Consider the following 20389-nt stretch of genomic DNA (forward strand, 5'->3'; position numbering starts at 1 on the left):
TTTTACTGCTGTTTAAGGTAATGGTTTTGAAAGAATGAATGTTTAAGTTGTTGTAAACTCCATTCTGTCTGAAGATGTCACACAGTCTTGCATGGAGGATCAGGCTGGTGAGCACAAGCTCCCATAGAGCCAGACACATTGCCTTAAGTAATTATGTCCAACTAGACAATCAAAGAGCTGGAAACAATGTAGAACATATAACATAGAACATTACAGCACAGTACTGGCCCTTCGGCCCTCGATGTTGTGCCGACCTGTCATACCGATCTCAAGCCCATCTAACCTACATATTCCATGTACGTCCATATGCTTATCCAATGACGACTTAAATGTACTAAAGTTAGCGAATCTACTACCGTTGCAGGCAAAGCGTTCCATTCCCTTACTACTCTCTGAGTAAAGAAACTACCTCTGACATCTGTCCTATATCTTTCACCCCTCAATTTAAAGCTATGCCCCCTCGTGCTCGCCGTCACCATCCTAGGAAAAAGGCTCTCCCTATCCACCCTATCTAACCCTCTGATTATTTTATATGTTTCAATTAAGTCATCTCTCAACCTTCTTCCCTCTAATGAAAACAGCCTCAAGTCCCTCAGCCCTTCCTCGTGAGACCTTCAATGTAACTTATATATATTGCTATCATTAAATAAACTGCCTCCTTTAATATAAGGCAAGTGCCCAAACTCATTAAGACTCGCCAATGGCCAATCCTCTACCGCTGAATTAGTCAGGCCTTTTGGCTCGGCACAGAATAGAGAGGGAGAGGAGTATGCGATGCCTGGTACAATAAAGGCCTTTAGAGACCAGTGGGCACCACACGGGCTGGGCTGCACCATCATCCTGGACAATATTATTTTATCTTACTAAGTTTCTGTTGACTGTTAGTTTGTATTTTTATTACTTTTAGCCATTTCTTAATTTGATGCTTAAAAAGAGCAGGAGAGGAGAATGATAGAGGTGCTATGCCTGAACCACCCAAAGCTCAATACAACATAACGTACACTGGAAATGAAAGTAAAGAATCACACAACCACAAAACAGTAAGTGAGCAGTTTTTGTTCTGCATCTGTACAGCCCCCATGGTTGTTTTAGTAATACGGGGAGCTCCCTTCCTGTTGGGGAATACAAATCACTTCTGTGAAGCGCGCAGGATCATGTAACAGTGTGGGTGTATATGACTAAATGGGACTGTTACAAACAAAGCAATCTGACCCCTGCTAAAACAGCAACATGAAAATGCTGCAAAAACTTGGCTTTTAATGCCTTGAGGTTATAAAAAAAAATCATGGGGTGATCTGATCACAATGTTTAAGATCTGGGATTTAATCAGCGATAAAGACAAACTACTCCCTTTGATAGGAGTGAGAAACAAGGCAACAGGTTAAGTTTTGAGGGAGAATATTTAGGAGAGAATTCACAAAGTATTTCTTCACACAAAGTACAACAGAAACACTTTCAAAAAGACCAGACCAGTGGAGACATTAAAATTGAGAAGGGTAGCAGTGAATATGCAAGAGGACAGCTATGTGGAAATAGGGTAGAAATCGGCTATTGACTGATATTCAGGTTTGAAGGAACTGGAGGAGGAGGCCATTCAACCCATAGCGAACAGTAAGTGAGTAATCTGGTAAAGAGGCTGTGTATCAATTGCTCCTCATTGCACTGTTCCAAACCAAACTATTTTAGCTGCAACACCTGACCATTTACCTCCTACCTCCCCACTATCCAAGGACCCAAACATATCTTCTAGGTGAAGCAACACTTCACCTGCACTTCCCAGAGCCTCGTCTACTGCATTCACTGCTCACAATGTGGTCTCCTCTGTATTGGGGAAACAAAGTACAGACTGGGTGATCGCTTCATAGAACATCCACGTTCTGCTCACAAAATAGAAAGACCCTGAACTACCCATTGCCTGCCACTTTAACACATCACCCTGTTCTCTGGCCAACATCTCTGTCTCTGGCCTGCTGTGGTGTTCCAACAAAGCTCAGTACAAGCTGGAAGAACAACACCTCATTTTCTGTTTGGGGACACTGCAGCCTCTGGACTCAATATAGAGTTAGACCATAAGACCTAGGAGTGGAAGTAAGGCCATTCGGCCCATCAAGTCTACTCCACCATTTAAATCATGGCTGATGGGCATTTCAACTCCACTTCCCCACAATCTCCCCATAGCCCTTGATTCCTTCTGAGATCAAGAATTTGTCGATCTCTGCCTTGAAGGCATTTCAACGTCCCGGCCTCAACTGCACTCTGCAGCAAAGAATTCCACAGGCCCACCACTCTAAAGAGGGGGGATGGGATAGGGAGTAAATGATAGGATAGAGCCTAAAGAGAGTAAAAAGCAGTGGTGCAGACAAAAGTGTTGGTAACAGTCAGGCTGGGAGGGTGATTAGCTGTTAATGGAAACTGTTGGTGACTGACAATAGGCAGTGTGTAATGGCAGGCAATGTGATAACAAGGCCTGGTGCATGGGGTGGGGGGGCTGGGACATGGAAGAGTTTAGGCCCTAAAATCTGTTGTCTTTACCTGGCATAACCTACTTATGACTCCAGACCCACAGCAATGTTGTTGACTCTTAACTGCCTTCTGGGCCATTAAATGGTGGACAACAGATGCTGGTCCATGACACCCCTATTCCAGGAATGAGTGAGAATAGTCACATCTTCAAGCGGAGTCCTCGTACTTCACTGACAAGGGAAAAGGCCTTCTGGAGGAGTGCTGCCCGTTGGTTAGCCATCTTGCTGCCTGTCACACTGCATCCATATCCAACTTCATTTTAAAAAAAATTCCTCAGAAATTGCCCCAGACAAATGCTTAAAAAAAAAGGGCTATATTGCAGTGACATGTGCTGCATAATTTGCCAGTCTGCGCCATTATTATAGTGTCAGGGATTAAGGGAGCTGTGGCTCAGCACACCATTTGCAGACGGACAATCATTTGCTTTGTTAACTAGAAAAGAAAAAATGACTATTTCACTTGGGGATGGGCTACAGCTTGAAATTTGAGATTCCATGCCACTGATGGGATTTTAGGAGCAGAGAGCAGCTTAGAAATGACAGTAGCTCTTCTGTAAGATCTTCTTTCCATTCATTCAAATCAAGGTATAATTGTATGCACATGCTTCTGATTTTCCAGAATGTTACTGGCACGGGATCTTAGAAAATTCCAACCAAAATATATGCAGATGATTTTGCCTGAATATTCTAATGCTTGATGGACTACACTTTAAGTTTCATAGGTACAGTACAGTAAATTCTCCTGTAAGTCATATCCCTTTTGTATATGAAGCAACATGAAGTGAGGACAACAGCATATTCAGTTCATGGAAGAGTCACAGTAAGTCCATTGTTTTTAAAAATAAGTACCTGAGAAATGACTACGTATTGGTGCTACCAGCTGTGCTGAGTTCCTTCAGCATTTCTTGTTTTATTTTCAATCAATCTATTATCAAGTCGGGCCACTGAATAACAACAAAGTTAACTCAACTTTTCTATCCTTTTTAGCTGAAAGCTCTTAAGCCCTTAGTTGGGGTCAGACAACTCAGTCACTAGCTAAGGAGATTGATGTTGTGGTGTCAAATCAAACCTTTCCCTAATCCCTGGCAATCCATAGTTCAGATTAGTCAAATACCAATGTTGGTAGCCAATTCATTCACGCACTAATCCAACCCCATGCACAATTTGTTTATCAGCTGCCCTATACACTTGAACCATTTCTAGTCACCTTCGGCCTCAACCTCCACATGAAATACCTCCTTGTGTTTGTTCCAAGCACAGATTGCCTTGCAAGTTTCTTAAATAAGTTTAAGATCATTGAAGAAGCCAACAAAACCACAGGAGGGTCACAATTCATTTTCAATTTATCCCCCTTTCCTAATTGCCCAGAGTCAATCACTTTGCTGTGAATCTATACAGTACTTGGTCAGACCAGGTAAGGATGGCAGATTTCTTTCCCTAAAAAGGGCATTAGTGAACCAGTTTGGATTTTATGGCAATTGACAGTCAGGGTCACAATTCGGCCAGTTGAATTTTGCCATCTGTCGTGGTAAGACTTGAACCCATGTCCCCAGAGAATGCTGGGATTCTGGATTAATAGTGCAGTGACATTTCCATTACACCACTTTCTCCTCTGATACTTGACTATTGCCAGAGTCTCCCAGGACAAATGTAGTCCCATGGTGTGTCAGGGATCACAGATTGAGGAGTTGCCAAGGCTTTGCAATGCAGGCAGACTGTGAAGAAGTTTAGTCCAATATATTTTTTTTTATAGTACTGGCATTATTGTCATCAGTGAAACATTTCTTCCCTTTGGAAGAAATCAGAGTGCACACCAAAAGGCTTAAGTTGGCTTTTTTTGCAAAAGCTGTTGAGAACCACAGACCATGCCACCAGAGTTAGAAAGAGTCAGAGATGTAGTGGTTGTTAAGATGAAAGGAGAAAGATTTTTTTCAAGAGATAGTAGGAACTGCAGAAGCTGGAGAATCTGAGATAACAAGGTGTAGAGCTGGATGAACACAGCAGGCCAAGCAGCATCAGGGGAGCATTTATAGGATGTGGGTGTCACTGGTTAGCCAGCATTTCTTGCCCATCCCTAGTTACCCCTTGGAGAAGGTGGTGGTGAGCTGCCTTTTTGAACTGCTGCAGTCCTCCTGCTGTGGGTTGACCCACAATGCTCTTAGGAGGGAATTCCAGGATTTTGACCCAGCGACAATGAAGGAATGGCGATATATTTCCAAGTCAGGATGGTGAGTGACTTGGAGAGGAACTTGGAGGAGATGGTGTTCCCATGTATCTCCTGCCCTTGTCCTTCTAGATGGAAGTGGTTGTGGGTTTGGAAGGTGCTGTCTAAGGATCTTTGGTGAATTTCTGCAGTGCATCTTGTAGATAGTACACACTGCTGCTACTGAGCATTGGTGGTGGAGGGAGTGGATGCTTGTAGATGTAGTGCAAATCAAGCAGGCTGCTCTACTCTGGATTGTGCCAAGCTTCCTGAGTGTTGTTGGGGCTGCACTCATCCAAACAAGTGGGGAGTATTCCATCACACTCCTGACTTGTGCCTTGTAGATGGTGGACAGGCTTTGAGGAGTCAGAAGGTGAGTTCCTCGCTGCAGTATTCCCAGCATCTGGCCTGCTCTTGTGGCCACTCTGTTAATGTGGTGAATCCAGTTGAGTTTCTGGTCAATGGTAACCCCCAGGATGTCAATTGTGGAGGATTCAGTGATGGTAACACCATTGAATGTCAAGGGGCAGTGGTTAGATTGTGTCTGATGAGTGATGGTCATAGCCTGGTATTTGAGTGGCACAGATGTCACCTGCCACTTGTCAGCCCAAGCCTGGATATTGTTCAGATCTTGTTACTTTTGAACATGGACTGCTTCAGTATCTGAGGGGCCATGAATGGTTGTGAACATTGTGCAATCAGTTAACATTCCCACTTCTGACCTTATGCTGGAGGGAAGGAAATTGATGAAGAAGCTGAAGATGGTTGGGCCGAGGACACTCCCCCGAGGAACTCCTGCAGAGATGCCCTTGAGCTGGGATGATTGACCTCCCACAACCACAACCATCTTCCTGTGTGTCAGGTAGGACTCCAACCAGTGGGGCGTTTGCTCCCCAATACCCATTGATTCCAGTTTTGCCAGGGATCCTTGATGCCATACTTAGTCAAATGCAGCCTTGCTATCAAGGCCTGTCACTCTCACCTCACCTCAGGAATCCAGCTCCTTTGTCCATGTTTGAACCAAGGCTGTAACGAGGTCAGGAGCTGAGTGGCCCTGGGCATTTCTGAGCAGGTTATGGCTGAGTGGGTGCTGTTTGATAGCACTGTTACTGACACCTACCATCACTTTACTGATGATTGAGAGGAGACTGATGGGGCAGTACAGGACATACTTGGGCGATTTTCCATATTGTCGGCTAGATCCCAGTGTTGTAAATGTACTGGAACAGCGTGGCTAGGGGAGCGGCAAATTCTGAAGCACAAGTCTTCAGTACTATTGACAGAATGTGGTCGGGACTGATAGACGAAGGGATTTCTCTCGTTTGAGAACCAAAAGAATGAAATAGTAATGAATGCATTGAAATAAATCCCTGGCATCAGCAGCCAAGATGAAGACTGTGAAGCATTGGACGGATGAGGGAGCTCATTTGAGATGAGGAATGGCAAATATTGGTTATTGAAAAGACAAGGAAAAGGAGCGAGAAAGAGATTTCTGAGAAAAATTAATCATTTACCTTACAATTAAACCAGGCATTCCAGTTTAAATGTTAACACTGAGTACATGGTTTTAGTTTATGCAAATTACCTCACACCATTGCATTTTCTGTAGAAGATATGTGGTGACTAAGTGATGAGTGGCCAGGGTCTTCCTAATCACTGAAGCATGTTGGAGAGAAAATAAGTCACCAGTTTCAGAATGTTTCTTTTTCCAGTGATGCAGAATACACTGGGCTTAGATGTTCCTCCCAGGTCTGACCAGCTCCCTGCTAAGCCCCACTGAGAAACAATTGCAGCACAGTCACTGCCATTTTTAGATGCAGTTCAATTAATTTCTTCCTTTCAACAGAAAACAGGTGCACAGTTGTTGAATGTTACATTCAATTTTTTGTGGAAAAGCCTTAAAGTCAGATCTAAAAGAAATGTAAGGTACCGATCAGGACATTCACTCTCCCAGAAAATCAGCTGACCAGAGGACAAATTGCATTTCCTCGCTGAATTGCATTTGAGGGAAAAGATATGAAAAAAGAAAAAACTGATGATCAAATAGCATCTTTCTTGATGCCTCTAATTCTGAAGTGTAGACAGTGCTAAAACAATGCAGCAATTTGCGTACAGCAAGCTCCACAGAGAAGGAATGTCATAATAGCCAGATCAACCATTTTGACAATAGCCATTCACAAATAAATATTGACTAGGGCACTGAGAACACCATTACTCCTCTTCAAAGTAGTGCCTTTGGATCTTGTATGTCCACGTGAGAAGTTAATGTATCATCCAAAAGACAGCACATATCTAATTGACAGCATACACTCCATCAATACTGCCTTGACATGCCAACTCCAGTTACATGTTCAAGTCTCTCTTCCATCATCATTTTCCAAATGTGATTTACCACCCCCCATCCAAACATTACAAGAGTGATTACACTTCAGAAGTTCTTCTTGGGCTGTAAACACCACAGGATGCTGTGTGGCTGTGAAATTAAATGTGTTTTTCACCTGTAACAGATGGGAGCGGATGGTGTTCAACCAAATTAATGTACTTTCTCAAAAAAAAACAAATGGCCTAATGACTTCTTTTTAAAACTGCCTACAGTAGGAGGTGAACCTTCCGTTCCAAGAGACTCCGTGACTATCTCAACATGGTGTGGTCTCTAACTCTTTCCATGTATCCCTTTATAAATATTTGGAGAGGATATCTTCATTTAAGATACTGCTGGAAGACGTAGCTGGTTGCAGTTTGTACAATACTTTCGAAGGCTTACTGGTGAGTCAGCGTCACAGTAGCACTGCATCAAGCTAAATCCTTAATTTCCCAGGTAAATATTTATCCATACTACACACTTTTTGGGATGATGCATCTGAATCTCAAACACAAAGTGACAATGCTATTTGCACATTATTACAGGGAAACAAAATACTGTTTTCTATTTCCAACAGCTCAGGATTCTCAAATTGATTTCATGACAAACAGCAAAATACAAGCTGTTGCTAAAACCTGTTCCAACAGTTCACACATTGGCATTAAAGGGCTGTCCATAATTTGCCATTTTGTTCACAAGTGTACAGTATATGTACTCTTGATCAGTAAATGTCTTCGAGTCATAGAGATATACAACACAGAAACAGAACCTTCAGTCCAACTCGTCCACACAGACTAAATATATCTGGTCCCGTTTGCCAGCATTTGGCCCACATCCCTCTTAAACCCTTCCTATTCATGTACCCATCCAGATGCCTTTTAAATGTTGTAATTGTATCAGCCTCCACAGCTTCCTCTGGCAGCTCATTCCATATGCTCACCACACTCTGCATGAAAAAGTTGCCCCTTAGGTCCCTTTTGTATCTTTCCCCGCTCACCTCAAACCTCTGCCCTCTAGCTTTTGGCTTCCCCACCCTGAGGAAAAGACCTTGCCTATTTACCCTATCTGTGCCCCTCATGAATTTATAAGCCTCTATAAGGTCGCCCCTCAGCCTCTGATGCTCCAGGGGGAAATAGCCCCAGTCTTCTCAGCCTCTCCCTATAGCTCAAACCCTCTAACCATGGCAACATCCTCAAATCTTTCTGTATCTTTTCTAGTTTCACAACATCCCTCCGAAAGGATGGAGGCCAGAAGAGCTTGTAAAGTAAAAGACCCCACAGGTCTTATCCAAAAGAATGAAAGTAGTTCAGTTCTTCCCCGTGTCTTGGGCTAATATTTAACTTTCAATTGGAGTTGTGTGTGTGCGAATTTTCTCCCAATCTCTAGATTTCTGAACTTCAAAAAAAAAATGAATTGTAGAGCACTTTGTGATATCTTGAAGTCACAAAAAGCACTATATAAATGCAAGTTCTGAATTTCCTTTTCAAGACTGGAGGAAGATGAAGAAGACCAAGATAATTGGTATCTCAAACGCATTTTTACTGTCGACATAGTGTAACTCAATGAAACATCTTGGGTTCGAAGGTGGGTGTGGGGTCCACTGAAAATGCTGTACTAGTGTTGCCACTTTAAGGTTTATTAGGAGCTGGATGGCAATGTTAATTCCTCACTTCTGCTCCTTTTCTGTCTGGAGCCAATACGTAGCTATAGCAGACATGGCAGGAATTCAACGTCACGGCAGCTTGAAGGAGGGGGCCGGGGGCCAGGGAGGTGGGGAATGGGCTTTGGACACAATGCAAACAGGATGCACAATACAGTCTGAAACCAACTCAACGGATTTCAAGGAAGTTGGATCAGCAACATTGTTCCTGAATTAGCAAGATGGCAGGGAAAAAGTGGGGGCGTGGGGGGAGAAAACGGAAATCAGTAACTTCTGACGTGTTTTAAATGTCAAGTTTGCAGCAAGTACAATATCCAAAGACAAAACTAATTTAAATCACTTGTGTCCCTACTCTTGACAAAATACTTCTATAAATTATTATTTTAACCCTGAAATTTACTTCTTTGCTCTGAATTTATATAGTGTACACACACACACGTAATACTCACATATACATATGTAAAACATATATTTCTTAACAAAAAAAAGCTTATCTTTATATGGTACCTGTAATTTAATGCAACATCCCAAAGCAAAACTGTCACGCTGCTTCCCACTAGCAGCTCTCCAGTCATCCCGTTTCCCCTGTGTTGAGACGCAGTTTTTCAGTATGTTTCCGTTGTGGGAGAGGTGCCCAAAAGTTAAGCTTGAATCTGTCTCTCTCCCAAATACTTTTTTCCAAAAGATTTATCCAAAGACAAAAACTTGCATTTATATAGCCCCTTTACTGTAGTAAAAAGTCCCAAGGCATTTTCATAGTTTCAAAAATGTGCAATAAGAGACATTAGGCTGTTAACCAAATATTTAGTCATTGTTATAAATGAATGAGAGTGAATTAAACCTGTAAAGCTTCAAACCATTCCCTAATGGGTATAAATCCACAAAATAGTCAATTCATTGAGCATAAATAAGCTGTACCCAGAAAACGTAGGGAAAACTGTCACACTGATACAAATGTGATGTGGAGGGCAGATAAGTATTCCACTGGAGATGAGCAGAGCAGGTCACTCCCACCAATATACTTAGACTGGAATCTAAAGCTTGTAATCACAACTATTTGAAACAATAACCACAGTCTCAACGATGCTTGACTAAACCTACCCTTTTAATCCCACCTCCAATAATTTGATAAATAAATTAAAACAATCATAGCAAACATGAAAATCTGTTCAAAATAAAAGAAATGTCTCTCCGACCATCTCCAGGTGTTGCTGATACCAAGTTCTTGAAGAATCCTGGAGCTTTGGTAACTCCATTTGGAACTGGTTTACTCTACGAATTTACATTCAAAACATTTTTTTTAAAAAATGCAATTTGCATCTCCCTTGCTTTGTCAAGTATTTCTACAATCGTACTTACTGGTTAGCCAAAAAATTTGTTTTAACTTTGAGATTCATTTGCTAAAATCACCTCCATTTTTAAATGTGTTCCTTAAGAAAATGCACATTTATGAAAACATTCACATAACTAATCAATTCAGCTTTGCCTGTGGACAATAATGATCTTTCATTCCTGAATCTTGTCTTTTTTTTGACACCTTTAGTCATTCCTCAAGAGTAGGTTCTCTACCTGCTCTCTTGGTGGTTCATTTTTTTACATTTTCCCTCCTCTTCAGTTGTAACCTATTCCAAACAGGAATTAGCCACATCAATAATTCTGCATAAATACACATGACATCTGAAGCACTGACCAAACATTTATTTGATGTACCATTAAAAAAAAGTTTACAACTCTTACATTTCAAAATCAACATTCAAAATACACTATAACTAATGAAATATCCATGCGTTACAAAAGTGGCAGCCAAATTTCACATCGCATCATTGCAATGTGTTTGATTCGGTCTTTTGTAACAGCATCACGAGATCTTTTACAGACTGGGCCTTAGTTTAACACGCCATTTCAAAAACCATGTCTCAACTGCTGCAACATTCTTTCAGTTCCCCACTGACGTCTTAGTTTGGATGTGATGCTTAGGTTTCCACCAATGCGATTGGAACCTTCAATCTTTGGATTTAAAAACAAGACTGGCACCTGCTGAGTCATAACTGAGGCTAGACAGTGCAACACAACAGTGTCCATGTTTCAAATGGTGTTAAATTACTTTAAACAAGTGATAATGCACAGCTAGTTGCTGAGAAACATGAGTTAATGCTGCAGTTCACAACTTCTACCATCTCCAGGGAATTGGTATTAAGGTTGTTCAGACAACATTTAAAAAATACTGCTACAGACCATGTCAACAGTCCATGACACCATCCGGGCTTGGGCCAATGACACAAATGTCAGGCAATGGCCATCTCCAACTAGACAAATAATAAGTATCTCTTCTTTGCATTCAATGCTTTTGCCACTGTTCAATCCCTCACCATCAACATTCTGTGGTTACCACTACCGAGAAATTGAACTGGACCAGTAAAAACTGTGGCTCAAATGCAGATCAGAGGTATTTAACTCACCTGCTGAATCCCCAAAGCCTGTTCACAAGGCCACAAGTCAGAAGTGTAATAGAATATTTATTTTATCTGAATGAGTGTAGTCTCAACAACACTCAAGAAACCCAAAACCATCCAGGACAAAGCAATCTTTTGTTTGGCACCATATCCACTACCTTCAACATTTACCACAATATACAATGGCACCTGGGTGCACCATCAACAACATTGTAGTAACTCACCAAGGGCCCTTTGGCAGTACCTTCTAAACCTACAGCCTTTAATCACCTCGAAGAACAAGGGCAGCAGATACACAAGAACATAATTCCCTGCAAGTCCCCCTCCAAGCCACTCAGCATCCTGACTTGGAAATGGACTGCCATTCCTTCAGTGTTGACTGAGTCAAACTCCTAGGACTCCGTCCCTAACAGTGCTGTGGGTGTACTTACATCCTAAGGACTGTCGCAGTTCAAGAAGGCTGCTCACCACCGCCTTCTCCAGGCTGATTAGTGATGGGCAATAAAGGCTGGCCAAGCCATTGTAGGAATGAATAGTAAGCAAGGCAATGAAGATCAGATCACATGTAGAAAACTCTACAAATACACTGGCCTCTCAGCAGCTGTTCAAAAAAGAATAAATATTCTGCATTGGAAGCATTTGTGATTTTGGCAGTGATCGGAATCTAAATATTAACATATCCTCTCATTATAACAAGAACTTGGATTTACATAATGCCTTTAATATAACAAAATCTCCAAAATCTATTACACATCAGGATTATATCAGGCAACTAAGGACACAGCTTCCAATAATGGCCTGAGTAAAAATTGGTGATGCTGAAGTGGCCAGAACTGAAACAATGCAGAGATCCGAGAGAGTTGTAAGAAGGTGGAATTAGTAAGGGGTGAAGCCACGCAGAAACTCGGTAACAAGGATGAGAATTTTAAAACTACAAATGCCTGATAAAGCTTTTTCAGTTTTACTTATGAATGTAAAACAACTTCTTCTTTTGTTGACATATCGGTACTGTTAAATACAAAACACCTCTGAAGCAGGAGGATATAAACCCAGGCTTTCTGGCTCAGTGGCAGGGTCACTACCATTGCACTGCATGGTAATTGCACTCTTGCTATGGAGGTTACAATTCAATTTACAAAACATGGCAGGTAGTGCCACAAAAGCTCTTCATTTTTAAAGCCAGAATTTCTTTTCGTTTTAAACAAATAGTCTCAGTCCTGTCGTGTTGCTGCCGCGAAGTAAAGCAAGTCACTGATGTCAGAGCAATGGAAACAGGATTTCCACTGCGCAGGGACTGCCTCAGCCTGGTAATATAGGCTCCATTCGGTACCCCTCACTTTAAACAGCGTCCTTTCTAGCTGTCACGTTTGACAGAAATGTCAGCACACCTCGATAATTACAAAATGTAATTGTTGGTCTCTCTTCCTAGGTGGGACCAGTTTGAGAAAGAATTAGTTCAATAGAACAGGAAAGCCAAACTTTCTCTCTGTAGCACATTGGGAGGTTAGTGAGTTGACTTTTATTAAAAAGGGCCTAAATATGGAAACAAAGATACCTGTGATTGATGCAGGGGCATCAATTTGGATTTTAAACACTGCATAAGGAAGAGAAAGCAAAGACTAAATATTAGAATGTAGGATTAGGAGGCAGCCATTCAGTCCTTTGAGTCTGTTTTGCTGTAGCTGGTCAATGGCCTACCTCCATATAATGTCTATCTTTGTTCCACAGCCTGTAATATCATTCACTCTCAAAATTGTTCTTCCATTCTATTAGATAATGGATGATCCTTAATTAAGAATAAAACTATTACTTCAGTCTTAAAATGTTAATTGACCCAGGATCAATAATCCTTAGGGAGAACAGAATTCTAAATTTTTGGTGCTCGCTAAAAACTGTCTCCTGATTTCCAGGTGGACTAGCTTTAATTTTAAAGAGTTTGCCCCCTAAGTGCGCTGAAATATTACAGGAAAGCATTCTTTTGTACCTACCCTAATACCAGAATTTTAAACATCATTATTAGATCACGCCTTAGTTTTCTAACCAAGCCTCATTCAGCCTCAAATTAACCGTTTTATTGAATCACAGGATTGTATAGCTCTGAAGGTGGTAATTCTGCCCACATCATCTGTCCTGGCAATTGGAAACAGTTAGCCAATTAGCCACACATTCTAGCTTTTTCTCTGTAACTCTGCAAATTAGTCTTAAAGCACATGGCCAATTGCCTTTTGAAATTTTCTCAGGTGTCGGATTCTAACACTGCACAAGACAGTGCAAAGCAGATCTTAATACTTCAGTGCATGAGAAAAAGTCTCATGATTTCTTAGTTCTTTTGCTTTTTTAAAAAAAAAGCAAAGTGTGTGTTTGGTTTCATTCTGGTGAATCTGTTACACTAGTATGTCCTCTCTGAGGCGCTGTGACCAGAACAGAGCACTACTCCAATGGGATGTAACCAAGGCTTTAGACAACCAGAGCACAGTTTCCTCCACTTTGCATTCCAGCCCCATTAAGATACAATCCCTGTAATCTATTAATTTTTCTGATTGATGTTCTGTGCAACATATGCCATCAACATTGTATGATTTTTTGCAAAAAATTTTGGATTTGGATGGAGGATTGTAATTGAAGTGAAAATAATAAACTGAGGGGCCATACGCCTCTCATTAAAGTATATTTTGTGCTATTAGAAAGGACAGGAAGAGACCATTCAGTCCATTATTTCTTCAAGGCTGATAAATTTGCCATTCCTATCACTCCAGAGTTTGTGTTCAGTTTTATTTCCAGTACTTGAAATTCTCCCACAAACACTGCTCATTTCTTTCTTGTGCACGTAAATGTATCATTTTCGTCTTGTTTGGTTTCAGGCCTGCAGCACTCTTGATGTTTGATGATATGCTGAATGAATCAAATAGAGCTGACATTTTTTGCTTGCTGCAATTAATCTGCAGTCACGTGCCAGAAAGTTCTTCAGCTGCTGCATGTAGTAAGAATATTAATGTTTTCATGCAGACACATCAATGATGTCAGTGGCACGTTAGTTTTTCCATGAAACGTAAGCCACTTGATTTACAATTTAAAAAAACTACAGCCGGACACATTAGATTTTACCCCTCTAACCTTGGGTTGTAATCTGGCAAGAAAAATTTTGAGCTGTATGTTTTCAGTTAAGTGCAAGAGCACTGGGAACAGTTTAAAATTAATGCATTAACAGCATCACAAAGATTGAGAGAGTGTGGACAAGTGCACTGGTTTAAGTGCAATCTTTCCGATCGGGTTTTTGGGGCTGGCTAGTTACATGAGATCACAAATAAAATCACTCTCAGAGGTGAAAAATACTCTCATTTCTACAGTGTATTTGAATTTTCCAAAGTGCTTTACAGACAATTAAATATTGCCACTCCTATAACTTGGAAGTGGCAGCAGCTAATTTACACACAACAAGCTCTCACAAGCGTGAAAATGATTTGATTTTAAATTAAACATAGCAAGAACTGCCGAAGCTGGAGTCAGAGATAACACAGTGTGGAGCTGGATGAACACAGCAGGCCAGGCAGCATCAGAGGAGCAGGAAAGTTGACGTTTCGGTTTGGGACCCTTCTTTTGTGGGAGCACGAGGCAGTGCTGATACAGTCATCAATGGAGCAGAGGAAGATGTGGGGGATAGTGCCAGTGTAGTAGCGGAAGAGGGACTGTGACTGGTTAAAATATCAATATCAGGCAGGCACGAGGGAAAAACTCCCCTGTGGTCATATGCCACCAGATTTTTGAGGTTCACCTAAGAGAGGCTGGTTTAAAGCTGCATTTGAAACAGTGCACATATGGTAGTGAAGCACTCTCTAGTACTGCAGCAGAAATGTCATCCTAAATCTTGTGCTCAAACCTGTGGAGTGGGACATGAACACAGAACTTTTGCTTCAGGAGGTGAAACTGGCTCTGAGATGTAATTAGAGTGTCAATTAGAAAGAGAGTGTGCATTTGGCAGTTCAGAAATCCACATTATAATAGCGATGTGATTGCACTTGAGACAGTGCAGATGAAATTTACCAGGATTTTGCTTGTGCTGGGAAGTTTTGGTCATGAGAAACGATTGGTCAGACTGGGGATGTTTTCAATGCTTCAGAGGAGACTGGGGGCAGGTGATTAAAATATATAAAATTATGAGGGGCATGGACAGAATGGAAATTTACACATTGCTGGAAGATTCAATGAGCGGGTGCTGAGGGGTAAGAGATTTCAAGGGAAAATATTTTCGCTCAGAACATGATGGCAATCTGGAAGTCATTGTCTATAAGGGCAGTTGAAGTAGAAACCCACATAATATTTCATAAATATTTAGATGTTCACTTGCAGTGCCATGGCATACAAGACTATGGGCCAAGTGCGGGAAAATGGAATTAAAATACTTAGGTGGTTGTTTTTGATTGGTGCAAATTCAATGGGCCAAAGAGCCATTTTCTGTGCTATAGATCTCCAAGACTGGCTGTACCTCAAGCTAATAATTTCCAGTTTTGCCTTGACTGGCATGGTGTCCTGAGGGGAAACTAACTCCTTTTCTTATAATAGAATTTATACAGTTCAGTTTGAGGGGAGCTGAGTGCTTGTGTCCACGCTGGCTCTCTTTAAGAGCCACACAGCTCATGCCATTCCTGGCCCTTTCACAGTAACCCTGCACATTACTTCTTCAGATAATTTTTACAAATGTCCTTTTGAAAGTCTCCACTACACTGTGCATTCCATACCCTTATCATGTGCTGCATGAAAAGGTTTTTCCCTCATGTCGCCATTGCTTCCTTTGCCAATGACCTTTAAGAGCGTTTTCTGGTCTTAATCTCCTTGTCAGTGGCAACAGTTTTACCCTGTCTACGCACTTGAGACTTCTCATGATTTTTAACACCTCAATCAAATCTCCTCTCCATTTTCTCTTCTCTAAAAGCAACCCCTACTTCTCCAATCTGTCCATGAAACTGAAGTTCCTTCTGGTAAATATTTTCTGCACTCTCTCTAACATCTTCATGTCATTCTTAAAGTGTGCTGCCCAAAAGTGGACAGTACCCTAATTCAGGCTGAACCATTGTTTTATAAAAAGTTCACCATAAATTCCTTATGTTTACACTTAATGTCTCTATTTATGAAGCTCAGCTAAATTTACAACACAGCAAGCTCCCACATGGAGCAATGTGGAAATGATCAAGTGGCTACAATTAAAATGAAGCAGGCGATTAAAAGTTCTTACAATCTTAAATAAAATAACATCATTCTGGTTGCAAGATAAATGTCAGACGAGCATTAGGAAAATTCTGCTGTTCTTTGGAATAGTGACATGGGATTTTTAAGGTCCATCTGAGAGAGCTGTCTGCAGAAAATGTATTGCTTAACTCCATTCATATCCTGCCCTGCCACCTTCATTGACATTGTATTTAATATATGCCCAGGTCCCCTTGCTCCTGCACCCCTTTTAGAATTGTATTCTAATATATTTTCTATGTCTTCTTATGTTCTACGAAATGCATTACTTCATACCTCACTGCATTAAATTCTTCTGTGAAACAATCATCTGTTTCACCAGTTTATCTCCAGCCCCTTGAAGTTTATCACTGCCCTTCTCACAGTTCACAATCCTTCCAAATTCTGTGGTCATCAAGATGTGCACATCCAAGTTTAGATCATTCATAAAGATCAAGAAAAACAGTGATCCTACTCAACATTCTCTAGGGAACCCTACTCAATACTGTCCTCCAGTCCAAAGAACGTGCATCTGTACATGCTCTTCCCTGTCACTCAATCAATTTCATATCCAGGCTGTCACTATCGCTTAAACTTCATAGGTTTCAATTTGTTGACAACACTAATGCGGCACTTTATCAGAAATCTTTTGCAAGTCTCCATACATTACATCATTGTATTGCTTTAATCAGCCCTCTCTGCTAGCTCAAAAAAAAACTAAATTAAAAAAATTGAAAAACTGGGAGCGACCTGATTGCTCAGCGGTTAGCACTACTTCCTTGCAGTGCTGGGGACTTAGGTTCAATTCAACCCTTGGACAACTCCACCCACTGTGTGGAGTTTGCACATTCTCCACATGTCTGCATAAGTTTCCTCCCATCGTCCAAAGATGTGCAGGTTAGGCAGGTTGGCCATGGGAAATGCAGGGTTACAGGGATAGGGTAAGAGTCTGGGAGGAATGGTCTTTGGGATGGTCAGCATGGACTCACTGGCCTGCTTCCACACAGTAGTGATTGTATGATTGTACCTTAGTTAAACAATGCTGCCTTTCTCTAAATGCCTGCCTGACTGAGATCAGGAAATCATTGTATGGGAACAATTGACAACCACCCCCCTCCCCCAGAGTAAGAAATCAGCTCAGCATTGATGCAGCCAAAGTCCTAATAGGATATCAAATCCTGCAGAAGTTCTATGATTGCAGCTTCACATCCCCTGTTACAACGGACGATACACCAAATGGCAAAATAATGAAAACAGGCAAATTCAGGTTAATAGAGTGGTCATTGTACCCAACAGGGAAGCTGGTAAGGCTGATGAGCAGGCAAAAAGAAATCCTATTTCCACAGTGGTATCAGAGATAATGGGAACTGCAGATGCTGGAGAATTCCAAGATAATAAAATGTGAGGCTGGATGAACACAGCAGGCCAAGCAGCATCTCAGGAGCACAAAAGCTGACGCCCGAAACGTCAGCTTTTGTGCTCCTGAGATGCTGCTTGGCCTGCTGTGTTCATCCAGCCTCACATTTTATTATCTTCTATTTCCGCAGTGGCTGTTTTATATTAAATATAAAAGTGATTCAATAATTTTAAAACTGAGGGATTCCAAGGTAGTGCCAGAAGTTGTAGAAAGACAGGTTTGTTCCTTCTCGCGAAGGCAAAATCATTTGTTTTCAGTTTTCCACTGAAATAAATCATTGGTACAGTCACAGAATGCAAGCTCAAAAACTGGTAACATTGCAAAAGCAGAATCTGACTTTGTGGCAGAGTGAGACCATTCAGTCGATCTTGTCTGTGCTGAGTCTGAAAGTTATTCAATTAACCCCACTCTCCTGCAGTTTTCGCCCCCTCCAGCAAGCATTTATACAATTCTGAGAATTGCAGAATCTGCTTCTATCACCTTTTTTAAGATAACACATTCTAGATCATAAGTCGCTACATTTCAAAATGTTTTTTTTCCGGAACTCCTCTCAGCGCCTTTGACCCAAATGATAACTCTGGTTACTGACTCCTGCTAGTGGAAACAATGTCTTCTCATTGTGGTATGTGGAGTCAATGTAACTCCCCAACAGAAGTTCTCCACTTGAGGAGAATTATAAAAAGTTGTGGTATTCCAGAAAATTGCAGGTGCTGCAGGGAGTGGAGAGAAACATTGTGTATTCTTTTTAAACTGAATTTTAATATAGAGAATATTAGTGCAGGATGTCAACGCGTTGTTCTGTAATACAATTCTTTAAAAAAAAAGAGTAAAGGAGCCTTTCTGTGCTCATGGACTCAAACTATTTGCTTTGGAAAACCATGTCTAGTTGGGGAAAAGATTTTGCCGCATTCACCTTTTTAAGAACAGCTTGCAGGGAGAGGGAGAGAGAAAGCGGCTTTCATTAGTGGTTTGAGAAAACAGTAGAGTGCACAGGATTCTATGTTCATTCTGGACCGAATGCAGAACCAACTCATTGTAAAAAAAAGAACAAATATATTAGAAATACGCAGGGGGTTCATGAAAGGTCATCGAGACCTGAAAATGTTCACTCTGCTTTCTCTGCACATATGCAGCCGGGTCTACTAAGTATTTACAGCATTTTCTGTTTCGCTTACAGCAATATGTTTGCTTTGTTTTCCTGGAAAATTTAGTTCCCTCGATTTTAAAAAAAAACAGCTTTCAAAAGCAACCCCTTAACCAAAAAAAGGGAGGTGGAGGGGGAGGGGGAAAGGAGTGTGATTGAAACAGACATATCCCGAATTGGGAAATCCTCACAGCCCCGGGACTGCACACTTCTCAAAACCTTTCTGCAGCCTCTGGGTGACCGGCAATAAAACTGCAACGGAGCCACTCCATTCGGTTCCAGAACAAACCCGGACCATCACCCACCTTCCTGCCTGCAGGCCTTACATTGCAGTTTTGTTATTGTGTGTGTGTGAGAGAGAGAGAGAGAAAGGGTGAGAGAGCAGCCAGTTTATATCTTATTTTTTCTTGTATTATATACGACGGGAGAGACAGAGAGACTGTGAAATGATAGCCTGTCATATGCCACACTGAACACTGGGCGTTTTTAGCGAACACTATTCCGTTTTAAACATGTTTTGAATCTCTAGGCCATGTGACAACTCCCTTCTCAACAATGTAGCAAGGTCTGTTACAGAAAGAAACGTTACATCAAATGGAAACACGGTATCAGAGCCAGCGCCATTTGGATACAGTAACAATGTGGAAGCTACAAAATAAAAAGAAACAAAGAAAGAAATAGATACATCTTAACTCATCCAACTTACGCCCGGGTTTTAGGGAATCCCATTGATAAAAAGACCTCGAGTGTTGACCCATGTTTAACGGTCCCGGGTCGGTTCTGCCTATTCTTTCGGGGCACAACTTTGCTGTAAAGCTCTTCTTTAGAAGCCATGGTATGCGAGATTAAAGTGCCATTCCAGACAAATCAGTCCCCGCATCTACAGAATGCAGACAGCGTCTTTCACACAACCACAGCTCAAGAGCGTAAAGGATCGACTTCCTGGTACATACACAGGGTCTAAAGTCACTCAGGCGATATTCACTTCAAACACACGTCGGAAGTCCAACCATCCCCTTGTTAAAATATTACACAAGCGGGCATGGAAGTAGCAAAGAAACGCTGCTACTGTAGCACTCGAACTGGAGACTTCTCTGTAACTGGCTAATTTATGAATGGGTCAGGGACAGTATAAACAGCTTCCCTCCCTTCCTCCCTTATATGGAGCTCCCAACCCACGCTGCCGGATCTGGATCTCACAGAAAAGTTCAGGAGCATTAATGAACTACCTACCTATCCAATAAGGCATGAAGTTTTTATTTAACGAATATTTCCTGAACTATTCCGGATGAGTTTATTAACAGTTTAATGCTATGTAATGAAAGTTTTTCCATACAGTTTTCAATTGTTAATTGGGGATTGAGCTCACGGAAACTGCATCAATAGTGAGTTTTCAAAATGAAGTGTC

General features: G+C 41.4%; 1 protein-coding gene across 2 annotated transcripts in view; it reads right to left on the reverse strand.

Moving 5' to 3' along the window:
• LOC125466884 (ubiquitin-associated and SH3 domain-containing protein B-like) overlaps nucleotides 1–20085 on the reverse strand; it is a 150105-nt gene extending 130020 nt beyond the window's left edge. For both annotated transcript variants that reach the window (XM_048562006.2, XM_048562005.2), the window contains exon 1: nucleotides 19688–20085. In XM_048562006.2, coding sequence (XP_048417963.2) covers nucleotides 19688–19815 — 128 coding nt within the window. In that variant the 5' untranslated portion in view covers nucleotides 19816–20085. The remainder of the gene's footprint in view (nucleotides 1–19687) is intronic.
• Nucleotides 20086–20389: the final 304 nt, after the last annotated feature.

The sequence above is a fragment of the Stegostoma tigrinum genome, chromosome 32 (genome assembly GCF_030684315.1).
Source record: "Stegostoma tigrinum isolate sSteTig4 chromosome 32, sSteTig4.hap1, whole genome shotgun sequence".
Classification (NCBI taxonomy): domain Eukaryota; kingdom Metazoa; phylum Chordata; class Chondrichthyes; order Orectolobiformes; family Stegostomatidae; genus Stegostoma; species Stegostoma tigrinum.